The 13,384-nt window shown below is 38.0% G+C and overlaps 1 protein-coding gene across 2 annotated transcripts in view; it reads right to left on the minus strand.

Annotated features, from left to right (window-relative positions):
• Positions 1 to 13,384, minus strand: part of LOC122658556 (homeobox protein HOX1A-like) — a 26,211-nt gene continuing 12,827 nt past the window's right edge. Inside the window, exons 1-9 of one of the 2 annotated variants that reach the window (XM_043853567.1) lie at positions 12,613 to 12,920; positions 11,745 to 12,472; positions 6,335 to 6,500; positions 6,067 to 6,190; positions 5,850 to 5,962; positions 5,200 to 5,757; positions 2,828 to 3,154; positions 735 to 824; positions 1 to 617 (exon numbers count right to left, since the gene is read on the minus strand). In XM_043853567.1, the coding sequence (XP_043709502.1) occupies positions 147 to 617; positions 735 to 824; positions 2,828 to 3,154; positions 5,200 to 5,757; positions 5,850 to 5,962; positions 6,067 to 6,190; positions 6,335 to 6,500; positions 11,745 to 12,463 (2,568 nt within the window). In that variant the 5' untranslated portion in view covers positions 12,464 to 12,472; positions 12,613 to 12,920 and the 3' untranslated portion in view covers positions 1 to 146. Of the gene's footprint in view, positions 618 to 734; positions 825 to 2,827; positions 3,155 to 5,199; positions 5,758 to 5,849; positions 5,963 to 6,066; positions 6,191 to 6,334; positions 6,501 to 11,744; positions 12,473 to 12,612; positions 12,921 to 13,384 lie in introns of those variants that run through there. The other variant, XM_043853566.1, reaches the window with a different exon arrangement.

The raw sequence follows: 13,384 nt of genomic DNA on the forward strand, positions 1-13,384 counted from the left end.
AGAGACTACTCTTAAGGAGGCACAGAACCCATCAAAAAGAGGCAAATCTCCATCATGCAAAATAGGAGTCCGGGATCAGCTACTTCTCCAAGGACTATCTGTTCCCCAACAAATTATATCCCCCTCCGGGGAAGGGTTATTTTAGGTCATGCAGTAGATTTTCTACTTCTAGTCTGGATCCCAGACTGCTTCAGTTCTGGTTTTGGATTCCGATCAATTATTGAGGTTGTTTGAGTTCTAGGTGATTCTTGACGAGTACCCTTTTTCAGCTTCTCCATACTCCTCTCATCTGATTTTTCATCGTTCATTGGACCCTTCCTCTTTCTGGACTGTGGAGTTGCTGGTTTCCTTTGACTGCTTTCTGCAGTCGTCGATTTCCTTCTCTCCTCGTTCCCACTGCAACATTCTGTACCAACTGCCTCAGCAGACCCTATTTTGCTAAATCCTCTATCTTCAACATTATTCACAGCATCTTTAACAGGTTCAGGCTCTAGATCCTTTTGGTTGGAATTAGTCAGGATGCTCTCCTTGTTTGAGGAAGTCGTTTCAGCTTGGCTTACTCCAATATTTGCTGATAAGCGCAAACTTCTACGAGCATTCTCAAACCACTTGCTAACCTAAATATCCAAAAAAAAAAAAAAAAAAACATAATAAGGCAGGACTAAAGCAGCAATCAGAAACAACTACATAGAGTAATTGACTCCAACTAAAAATTGAATTAAAAGACTACAGACCTGCCGGATCGTGATTCCTAGTTCTTTCACCAATTTCTCTTTTGTTGCTCGATCTGGATACTGGTTTTCCCTCAATGACACAGATAGCCTCTGCATTGCAAAATTGTTATCACATACTTGAATGAAAACAGGTTGAAAATGAGAAGAGTTGATATAACAACTCCTTCCAACCAAAATACAAGTGAACAGACAACTCCTCGTAAAGAAAAAACATGTTTCAAATCACTCATCAACTATAATCATAATTCACAGGAGACAAATATTTAGAGGTAATTTAAAATGTTGCCTGGGAAATGACAATTGCCCTAGAACAGCAAATTAATGCCACCCAGAATAGCTGACATCTGATTTGGATGTCTCTTCTTATTGTCAGAAACATTTCTTTTAATAAAAGGGATACATTACAAAAAATAAAGAAAACCATTTAGGACTCATTGTGAGAGAGGGAGAGAGCATTTAAGCAAAGAGAGGATGAATTGCGAAACAGCTAATAGAAATAAATTCACTAAAAGAAAAGATAATTAGGTTGCATACAATGTCATAGTGGCCAAGGAGACTAGGCAACCAAAGGTGTTGGAGGAGCATTTAGGCGACAAGGCCCAGCCTAGGTGCCCTAGGCATGCAATAATGACTATGTAATATAGAAATAATAATTTTATATAATTATGTTCACATGCAACATATAAGCTATATCAATGCAATATGATATAATTATGCTAGTAATGGTCTAATATGAGAAAACCAACGTATAATAAACGAAGCATAGGATATAATATAAGCATTTTCATAAAAAACCTAGAAACAAACATAAATCATTGTAAACTCGCAACACGCCTTGGAACCAAGAAAGCTCCTAGGCAACAATGACAACTTAACTATGTACAATATAAAAGAAAAAGTTTAGAACAAGGTTTCCAAATTCGGTAAAATTTCGAAAATTCTGGTTTTTAGTTCAAGAGACCGGAATCGAAACCTTGGAAATTTTGGGTACTTGGAATAAAATGAAAGCTTCAAAGTTTCAGATGCTGGAACTTGGTGGTTGTACATTGCCTTCAGACTCATATTGGAGGGTTAACTACTACCTCGTTAGAAGTGACCTTGCGGTGCAAGGCAACTTCCTTTCTCTTGGAAGATAAGATCTGCAAATTCAATTGAAGATGAGTTGGCTAAGAGTTGGGGGGAAGGGGGGGGGTTTTGGAGTGGGTAGACAGATTGTATGAGTCCCTATACGTTGGATTAGTCCCTTACATTGTGTGCTTGGCCTTGTGCCCTCAGCTGCTGTTGTTGTATCTTATATCCTGTATTTTAACTATTGTTGTAATAAAATTTCTTGTATATCCACTTTTTTCCAACCCCGCCCCCCCCCCCCAAAAAAAAAAAACAAAACTTTAAGGTAAGACATGATTGCAAAGAGTTTTTCACGAGTTTAATAGCTGGGGTAAATTAAGTGCAATACTCTAATTATCAGAACTGATTTAGGGGCTCATGGTTGATTAGATAACCACTAGCCTAAGCAATCAACCTTGGGTGTCCCAAAATCAACATTTTCACCTGGCTGCATCTACAAACCATTTAGGGTTTCTCTTTTCTGAACATAGAAGACTTGATCATTGAAAACTAAAAGGTTTTACAGATAGACATTTTCATTTAGAGAGAGGTGATAGCTATTTCGCCAGTTACAATGGTATCATTTTATCCCTCACCAACTCATATAAGTGAGCCTGGGCCTTCTTTATCCATTACCAAGTTGGAACACTTCCTGACCAGAGCAAGGGTAAAAATAAAATCTTCTTGGTGACTTGATCAAGCACCAATTCAGCATAAGACTAGACAACTTCTGCCCAAGACCACCATCTAAACAAAATCATTAGCAACTAATAAAATTTATCAACACTATCAGCAAGAAGAAAAAACCATTGCTAACATCGACAATGTGCATATGGTTCATATCAATCAGAAGACCACGTCTTCTCCAGGCAGGTGTAAGTTATTGATATAAGATAAAAAATAATGCCACATGTGCTTCTACATGCACATTGAAGGTAGGTCATCATTTACACTGTAAATAAAGGAAAAGGAAATTAACACAATACCTGAGTTACAGCTTTTCCAAGTCTAGATGGTGACGCAGTAGCCAATTTCCCAGAAGACGAAGGCTCTGGACTATCTTTATGTTTACGGTGCACTAATTCATTTGCACCTTCAATGTCAAGCTTCTGGCAAGTTTTTCCTTTTGGAGTATTTTCAGTCTCTCGTGAGTTTTGCTTTATATGTTTAGTCCCATTCATGGAGGTGGAAGAATTTCTCTTTGGTAATATGGTACAATTTCCCACAGCATTGCTCTTCCCTTTTCTTGATGCATTTCCGTCGGTCCAATCTTCATCACCACTGGAATCAGAAGGAACATTTCCATATGTTTCCTTTAAAATCAGGGAATGACAAACAATTAAGCGGGGAAAAAAAATGGGATAAAACTAGCAGACACCACACAACTGATCTACTTCGAAGATTGTATTGATTAACAAGATAAAATGATACCGGAACAAAAAATGATAAACACAAGGCACATCAAACTACTATCCAGCCATATCACAAAGGCCCTTTCAAGCACAATGAAATTGGTTTGTGCAAAGATTAGTGAGGGAACTGATGAGGAAGGATTCTGTGGATCCAAATAAACCACTGCTTTTGAAGCTTAACAGTTGTGTTGTAAGCTTCCTCCTCAAGAAGGAAGGAGTCCATTGCCATTTTGCCATCTGATGAATCAGAGTCACTGGGATTCAATTCATGACAGAGATCAAGAATGGCAGAGTAGGTGGCTTATGATAAGGCAGGGAATGTAACAGTAAAATGGGAATATAGCTTTAAATTCCTAGCTGAGATTTTTTTTTTTCCTTTCAATCTAATTAAGGTAGTATTAAGAAGATAATTAGAGGTTTTTTTTTTGGTAATTTAGGTTTGTTTCATTGGTGTAATTCATGAGCGCTGATAGAATTGGTTGTGGAATATCCCAATGGGTTGGTTGCTATTATGTTTCAAAGAATTGATTATTGAATGACAAGCTACCCGACAGATGGAAGCTTTTCGAAGCCGTCATGTCTTGGTAGGTGCTAATTAATTTGCCTGCTACACTGTTAGTGATCTTTACAATTTCATCTAAAAGTTTTATGGTGAACAGAAGGAAAACTGTTGGCTAGAACTCTATTGCTTTACCTGTTCATTAAGAATCACTGAAAGGTATATACTCCATGATATCTCTTATTCAGTTTTGCTAATGCTAAGAGTTATTACTTGGTTTTACATGAGTTTTATATTGCTTATGCATAAAAAGGGTTCACCAATCTGGAAGAGGTCTTTCATGGTGCATACAAATGCAAAATTCCTCGTTAGGATTTTTCATTTGCAATGACACCACCTGGGGGGCGGGGTTGATAAACTACTTAGGGTATACTACTAAACTCAAGAGTCAGTATCTGTAAGAATTATGGGTTGAATTCATGATTGAGTTTACAACCATTATACAACTTTGCATCCAATAACAACACATACTGAAGTAACAGGCAGATTTAAGAGTCATCACTTATCACTGATTCACTGGGCACTAGCTCTATCAAGACCAGAGACCCTTTACCTAAACATAGGTTTGCATCGCTCTTGTCCTGCATTTCCCCCTTTTTGATTAATAACAACCTTTTTCCTGCTCCTGCATCAGGAACTGGGTGGACCAGCCTCCTACACAAAAGCTTTGAAATATTTTCCAATTACTGAAAGAATAATTAATTTACTTATCAAGTTGTGATTGTCAAATCCCTCTTTCGCAGAAGCATCCTCTTATTTTTCCACATAGGTTAAAAGATTTTATACCAATCGAAAAAACAATTTAAAATAAATAAAGTCTCAAAGCAATTACAAAGGCTTCTATTGTGACATCATCTGCAAATAGCAAAAGGGTGCAAGACATCAACACATTGGAAGCTTAGTGAAATTCTCCAAAGTTTACTTTACTGTAGAGTACAAGCTTGTTCATCCCCTTTTTTTAATTAATTATTTATGAGTACGTGTTATAATCAATATTCTAAAACCCAGCCACAGCAATTGAACAGGATGACTTGTCACCCATCCCCTAAAACAAGGGGATCAACCTTAAACTCAGTTTTGCTCCAAACCCACTGACAAGATTCTTTCAGTCAAACTATGTTGATTTGTCACTTGAGAAAGAAATTACAATACGTTCTATAACCAGGTAATTCACAAAATCTCAAGTTAAAAAGTCATGCCCACATCGGGGTGCCAGATATGGCTTCATGTTGAATCTATTCATGTCCTAAGAAACGGGGAAGAAGGGGTGGGTGGTGGGGACACTCATGCTTCTTCCCATTTTCCTTTTCAGCTGCCCAATAAGATATCACCATGGCACATTTAACATGAACAACTGAAGACCAGTAATGAAGGGATGAGAACTTACATCATGCAGCTGCTTGTAGTCCAACCTCTCAACATTCCTTTTCCCAGATACAAGTGTGGCATTTGGATCTGCCTCAAGAAGGGACTGAAGCTCAGAATTTACTGATTGTTTTTTCTTTCTAACCATTGTGGATCTTTCACCTGAACCTCTAATGGATTTGGCATCATCCACTGACAACGATTCACGAACTTCATCAGCACCATAAAATTTGCTATCATCATCTGAAGCACCGAAATCCTCGGAGTCACAAGTAAAATCAGAACTTGAGGATTCCTTCTTCACCTGCTCATCATGATCTTGACCATTAGGATCATAATCATCATCTTCTGAATCATCAGAAGGAAGTCCCATGTAAAGGTCATCATTGGCTAAAGTAGAGTCCTCAGATGCAGAAGAGAAGTCAGATTCTTCAGAACTTGAGTCTTCTGACTGGACTTTCGCATCATCCTGTGGACCATCAGGGTCATAGTCATCATCTTCAGAGTCATCTGATGGCAACCCTAAGTCATCATTTTGCTTATCTTTAGCTACGGTAGCAGCTGCCTCAGGAAAAACCTTCTGCACAAAGAATAAAGGCTAAACACTCAAGGATGGAGAAATTGAACATTTCTCAAATGGACTGAAAAGAGACTAGAGGTTTCAAAATTGACCTCCCAGTGATCATCAATAGAGAGATCCATTCCTTGAGAGTCATTAAGCAAGTCAATGCAATCTACTTTGCAATCACATCCAGGGCACAACCAGCCCTCATCTCCAGGAGGAACTGCGCAGCAGAAAACCAAGGAAGCATAAAGTAGAAACGTGTTACTAAATTAACCACTAGTTCAAAGTAGCAATATGACTACACTTGAGTAGTTTGAAAGTTACTTTCTTCTTTTAACAATGGGGGTTCCAAACACATCTGATGAAACCCACGGTCACACATTCCATCACAAAGTATAATATCGTTATCGGTAGTCAAGTCTTTGGACCCGCATTTGGCACAAGATATCTGCCATAAGATGGATGTATATCTAAGCATTCGCTGTTCCAAGAGTACTGCTCATCCACTATCTATGAATACAACAAAACAATAAACAACAGCTAAAAAATTAGAAAATGAAACCGAGCTTATGAGGTCAACGACTTGGCTTACATCCTCATAGGAGATTTGTCCATCGGAATCAAATAAAGATTCCTGGAGCTTTCCTTCAGCACATGAAGAATCAATATGTTGAAACAAACTGCGTATTTTCTGTTTGCAACTAAAAATTTCTGTTGTGGCACGCTGAAGTTCCTTCTCTGGCTTAATTTTTTCTAAACTGCAGATTTATAGAAGTAGTTACACTAAGAACATGAAACACACATTAACAAGAAGAAATACATGCATAGAAGTGAAGAACATATTTAAGCCCTAGCCAAGAGATCAGAGACATCCCAAATCTTCATCACCAGAAAATTCAATTAGCCTCAGCAGTCAGGAATGTTCCAGTAATGCTCCTGGAGTTGGCCACCACCCATGCAGTGAAGAAATTCAATCATCATGATAGATCAATAGATTGACCACAATTTAATACATCCAACCCAAAATCACTCAAAAGAGCTCAAGGAGACCATTCAAATAATACACCTTATTTAAATTTTTATCCAGGATCTGCTAAGCAGTAAAGGAACAGCACATACATAGATATAGCTGAGATGAGAATTTTTTAATGGCAAAGTAGGTAGACCATGGCTGCAAAAAAGAGAAATGAGTATGGAAGAAGCCACCTTACCGTTGCGGGCCTTGGTGCAACGGTAAGGTTGCTCCATTGTGACCAAGTAGTCGTGGGTTCGAGTCTGGAAACAGCCTCTCTGCGAAAGCAGGGGTAAGACTGCGCACATTATCCCTCCCTAGACCCTGCAGTGGCAGGAGCCTTGTGCACTTGGTACGGCCTTTCTGAGTATGGAAGACAATACGAGAAACAAAAACGGAAGAAGCCACCTTCTTTGGATTTCAACTTCTCTTGGTGCCACTCCCCCTACGGGGAAATGCAAAATTTGCTGGAACCAGTTTCTTGAGTGTGGATTCTAAGCAACACAGAAAAGACTAGGTGAAACAGGATTGAATGAGTTTAAAAAAAATAACAAAGTAGCAAAAACAGGCGACAAGATAGGAAAAGTCAATCAGGATGGTTCAGCCATTTGAAAAAAGATCAACAAATGTACCAGTAAGGAATATAATGGTGCAATCATGCAAACTGTACTGTTGGCCACCCCAATTTTATCACAGATTTCAGGTCGTAAGCCCAATCTGGAATGGGAAATCAACTGGTCATCTTCCTCGTCTAACCCAGTGCGAGCAATAAGGTTGTCAAAAATGTCCATATAGTCTTCAACTGAGAGGGGACCTTGAAGAAGGGTGTTAAGCTGATCGTGCAACCTTCAACGGCAGGTTTAAGACAAATACTTCTCCTTCAATTCCTTCTTCGTCTCTTTCCAAGCAGCGAATTCTTGTCTACGATGAGTTAGCTTCTGTTCATAATTTCTTGTTGTCCCCAACAATTTGGAACATGCTAACTTCAATTCTTGGACCTCTAATAAGTTACACCAATCGAAGTAATTATCAAGTGCACACATCCAATCATGAAACTGCTGTGGATCATGTCGACCGTTGAACTCTTTCAATTCCAGCTTCACGTTATGGGTGTCAACGAGCTGACTTGGGGTTGCATCTCGATCAAAGTGTGTTGAGGCATCTTCTTCAAAGGTAGCTTGTGTACGTAGTATCCTTTGAGCAAGTCGAGGGAAGATTTGTGAAGCAAAAAAAAAAATGATTAGTTGTGGACTGTTGCTGTCCCACACTTTGTCATGCCAATGAGTCCATATGCTGCTCCATTGTGGTCATTCTATCAGTCAACTGTCAAAGCAACTCAACAATGTGGAGGTTAGACTCTACTCATAGTTCGAGAACTCGCGAGATCTTGGCGAGTTTCTCGGTTTTTTGAGAAACCGAGGTGAGTTGGCATACGAGCTGCAAAAGTGCAACAACTCGACCAAGATCTCGTCGAGTTCTCGACATCTCGACCCAAACTTCTTTTATATGAGTGCTAGATCTCGAGATCTTGGTGGAAAATCTGGGCATAGAAACACCTATCTATGCAAACCTTGGTATACAGACACTTATTTAGGCCAGGAACTAAGACAGACACTTATTTATGCCTAATATCATTTAAGTAAATGAAATTGTATTTCATTTACTTAAGATATTATTCATAAATAAGCAAATACCCCCCTATTTGAATCCAATAAAAATAGTTAAAAAATCAAATTCCAAAAGAAAAAAAAATCAACCCCCCAGTTCAAGAACAAAAACTGGATTTTCAGCGATAGGTGCAATTTTCAACTTTCTAATGCTGGGGTTTTTCTCAAATCTAAAAATTCCATAAATCTTAATATGGTAAAACATTGCTAAAAACCAAAAGTGTGGTAAAATATTCACTTGTTTTGATGTCCAAGAAAATATTTTCATTCAGAGCGATTTTGACAACATTCGTGCACACCAAATTAAGTTTGACCAGTACATAACTCTTATTTGGACTTTGTTTTTGCAAAATCTGATAGTGCCATTGTGTTTAAATGGCCTAAAATAGCCTGAATACCAAGTTTCAGATCCAAACTAGGTCTAAAACCCACCAAGCTGAGGCTTCGAGTCAGAAAAAAAAAAAAAATGCACCAACTCGGCGAGATCTCGACTCGACTCTGTTTTTCAAGTGACCGAGTTCCGAGTTTTAGTACCTTGGACTCTAGGGCCTGGCGTGAGATGTTGGAAGTCCCTTAGGCCATGGCTCTGATATCAAAATATTGTAGAGCTAGGTCACTAGTAACCTAACTCCAAATAGGATCACAACCACTGTCTAACAATAGGCTTTAAAAACCAGTCCAGCATTTGACAAGAGAGATGATGTAGATTCATCATCGAAATGGGCTTATTTCTTTAGGAATAAGTTTAGGGTTGGGTTACATACATGTTGGGCCTTTGATCCCATGGGTTTCTAATGTAATAGCCCACTTTTATGGGCCTAAAATATGAATAAATAGGTTGCATACGGGATTAGCTCCCATACTTAGTTTTATTTCCATACTTAGCTTTTTATTTGGTGTTTTAAATTGAACCGGTTCAACCAATGGTTCAATTTAAGTGATTTTATTAGCTTTTCTTTTAGTTGTTTAGTTGGGCTGGATTAGGACTCTATTTTGAGTTTATTTCAATTTCCTAGTCAGTTTAAGTTAGCTAATAGGTTAAGGATTGGGTTAGGCCATTCCTTTTTAGTGTCCAAGTCTATTTTTGAGTTTTCTATATAAGTTTGTAAGGGAGGCCAGCATTGAATACGAATTTAATTAATAAAAACTCAGCTTTATGCTTGCTGCCGTTGCTCCTTAAGAGTGTTACATCCTTGTAGGTTTATCAAGGTGGAAGGGATTGGTGGATCTCCAATCGACTCCTTCCATCGTGAAGATCGGGGAGGCTGCTACTTATCTCCTTGCATCGTGAAGATCGGGAGACCCCAGTGTTCATCTGCAAAGCTATTGCCATTGAAGATCTCTTCAAATCAAGTAAGTTTGAATCTGAACTTTGTTTAAACCTTCTTCTTCTCACTCCTACCCTAACTAGGATTCCTCCATAACTTCAAATCTGTCAATTAGTTTCAAACCAAACTTTTAGCATACATCCCTTACATCATTATTGACACTCGATCCAAGTTTCATCAAACCCCCACCACCCTAAACCCTAGAATCCCCTACTCCTACCTCCATTAGGAATTGTCTCCAATAACCTTATCTTGCTGTCCAACTCATCTAACCTACTTCCATTCACTCAAACATCATAAAACCTATACCATTAGACTTCCCTACACCTGCCTATCACTACCATATAATACAACCCTAACCTAAACCTAACTTAACCCTAATTTTGACCTAAAATTCAATTCTGCCCAAAATTGCAGAATTTCAAAACTCATCCAAACCCTAACCTTTTTATACCATAATAGCCCTCTAGACCTGCCCATTAATACCCTATAAACCCCTTTCCCAATATCCAACCCTAATCCTAGTTTTGCCCTAAATTACTAAACCCTAACCCAATAGGCCAGCCTTTGTGTGTGACCCTATTACCCTGTTTCCTAGTGGGATTACTCCTACCTAGGACTACATTAAGAGAGGTAACCAACAGTGGTCCAACATTACTCACTGGTTGTTATCACAACTCTAGGCTGGTTTGGTTGAGTCGTTACTTGGGTTTAGAGGGATGAGAGTTACGAACTTAAATCCGAGATTTTGCAAAGATTGATTGTGGATCTTGGATGCTAATTCAATCTGAAGAAGAACAACTCCACCGCTTTAGTTCTTGGTGGGAGGTTGAAGAAAACCTTCCAACCCCACCCCACCCACGATATTGTCTTTTTTAAAGTCAATTTCCCATATTGTCTCTCTCAGCAGGTAGATCTGAATTTCTATCTGCTGATTCTTAATTCTATTCTTCAAATATGTTCATCTAAGCTCTGTTGTATCAAATCTAATCAGTTTATCATCTAAGCTCTATTGCATCAAATCCAATCAGTTTATCATCTAAGCTCTGTTAATCCAATAAGTTTATCAATCAATAGTTCATAATTTCTGCTATACTCGACCAAAAAATAGAGGCTTCTCTGCATTATTTTGTGAAATTTAGAAAATCTCCAGAATCTGGCTAATTCTAGTTATCGATTTCTGTTGGTGGTTCTACCACATCTGATCACTTCTAGAATCCTGAACCACATCAGAATTGTTTCAGACATACATAACACGGCACATGAATTAATTAGTAAGCAAAACTATACCGATGGTTGTCTTGCTTTTCCATGTACTCTCATGATTTATACAGGATTTCCACATACTTCCTAGTTCCTTGATTTATACATCCAAGAAATACTTCTACTTCCATGAGTAAAGTTTATGCTGAAATTATTATTTAGAACCCTATGCTACAAGAAGAAGCTACTGCGAATCATGGAATCCATAACGCTTGAATACTAGTAAAAAACAATGAGTAAATATCAAATTCAGAAAAACAAAAACTCAACTTTATCCCAACTAAATGGGTTCGACTACATGGATCCTTGCAATTATCAAATTCAGAACATATCTATAAATTTTGTTGGATCAAAATGATTTAAGAAACAATGAGACATAAAAAGAGCACAAAAAGTCACTGGAAAATGGAAGTAAACAAAAATATTGTGAAGAGAAGAATTTCTTATCTAGGAGTAACCATCACATGCATAGAAGACTTTGAGAACTAGAACATTTTCATCATTCAAGCTGGAAAGCAGGCACATACTCATATCCAAGATATCAGCAAAATTCCATCATAAAAATGACAAAGTCAATGACATATTAACCAAAACATGCTTCTGCCATAGAATATTAGCAAGCAAGGAAATGCCGGATAGTTGAACATTAGAAAAAGTAATGAAGTCATTATCACAAGATCCAAAACACTGCCCTTAGAATGAGATGTGCAGTTTAATCTACCAGATACGAACCTTTGTCCTTTCCAACCTTCACCAGAATAAGCATCAATCAGGCTTTGCTCAAAGCTCATTCGATGCAAAAAGTATCTTAAGCGTTTCCTAGTTCTTGAGAATTCGTCATTCAATTTTCTGCTTGTTAATTTCTTCTTTCTCTTTTCCTTCCTCTTGGCAGTAACATTCACTGACCTATCAGCTGCAACAGGATGAACAGGAGCTTTAGAGGTTCCACAGGACCTAGATCGAAGAACTCTAGCACTACCAACTGAGGATCTTAACATATATGTTCTTTTCCGTGACTCAAGGAGGACCTTAGTTTTCTTGCGTGAAGAACTAGGACAACTCTTTGCTGCATCCCTAGCTAGATGTTCCACTGGCTTGATATCAGTAGAATCAGCTCCTTGACCCAACATAGTTTCTCCACTTTGTACATGTTTGCAGCCAAGTTGATCACTTTCTTGTGGTGCACACTCACTTTGTACATGTTCGGAGGCAGGTTGATAGTTTTCTTGTGTTGTATTTTCATTTTGTATATGTTCCGAGTCAAATTGATTGTTTTCTTGTGGTGTATTATCACTTTGTCTATGTTCAGGGCCAAGTTGATGGTTTTCTTGTGGTGTACTTTCAGTTTGTACATGTTCCATGCGAAGTTCATGGTCTTGTGCTATACTTTTAATGGGGCTTGAACTTCTCCTAGTATTATTGTTCTCTCCTGTTTGAAAAACAGCATCCATATTCTCCACCTGCAATATATGTATTACAAGAATCATCTTTCTAATAAGCATCAGTTGTGCCACCACTTGTAAGCATTTACTCAAAACCACGATTTTGTTTCAAAGGAATTCAAAGCAACAACAATGACGATATGATAACAAAACATCACCTGCTCAAAGTAAAAAAACCACTGCAAGTTCTGATGTGCTTGGATGTTATCTAACTCAGACTCCTGCAAGAGAGATCAAATAGACTTCTGATGATTTATGCCCATTCTATCTAAACCGCTTCATGAGAACAGAGATAAATATGCAATTAAAAGAATGAAAGATGAACAAATCCAAAAAGGAAAGGAATAGTCAGATGGGTTGCAAACTCATACGTCAAATGAACCTTACCATCTCTCAATGCACAAGGAACTATCAACTTTTTCAGTGCAGATACCAGATAAATATCATTCACACAAATTTCAAGTTTAATACAACGTAAGTTCCAAGTTTAAATTCTTTTATTCACCCCCAAAAAAATAGAAGATAATACTTTCAAAAGTTGAGTAGAACACAAGGTTTGCAATGTTATATTTGGCAATGTTTGCAAAGTTCTTCGTGCCTTGGGGGATTACAACATAATCACCACTTCACTATCTCATAATCAAGAGAAGAAAAAAAAAAAAGGGTCACCAAGTCCTAGAAGTTGTCCATAATCTTGCATAATTGATGGCATGTTCCTAATTCAGCCATCTTAATTTCCCTCTTAGTCTTATCTACTGCCATGAGCTTCCCTAATTTCATGGTCTTCTTGTTAATTCAAGAATAAGTTCCATGGAGGCACATAGCCTTGGAATCCCTCTCAACCTTAGTATATCGAGAGTAGACGGAAAAAATTTAAAACTAGAGGAACATGACCTTGGAATTCCATTACAAAGGAAAACAATCAACAAA

Source organism: Telopea speciosissima, chromosome 4, assembly GCF_018873765.1.
Source record: "Telopea speciosissima isolate NSW1024214 ecotype Mountain lineage chromosome 4, Tspe_v1, whole genome shotgun sequence".
NCBI lineage: Eukaryota > Viridiplantae > Streptophyta > Magnoliopsida > Proteales > Proteaceae > Telopea > Telopea speciosissima.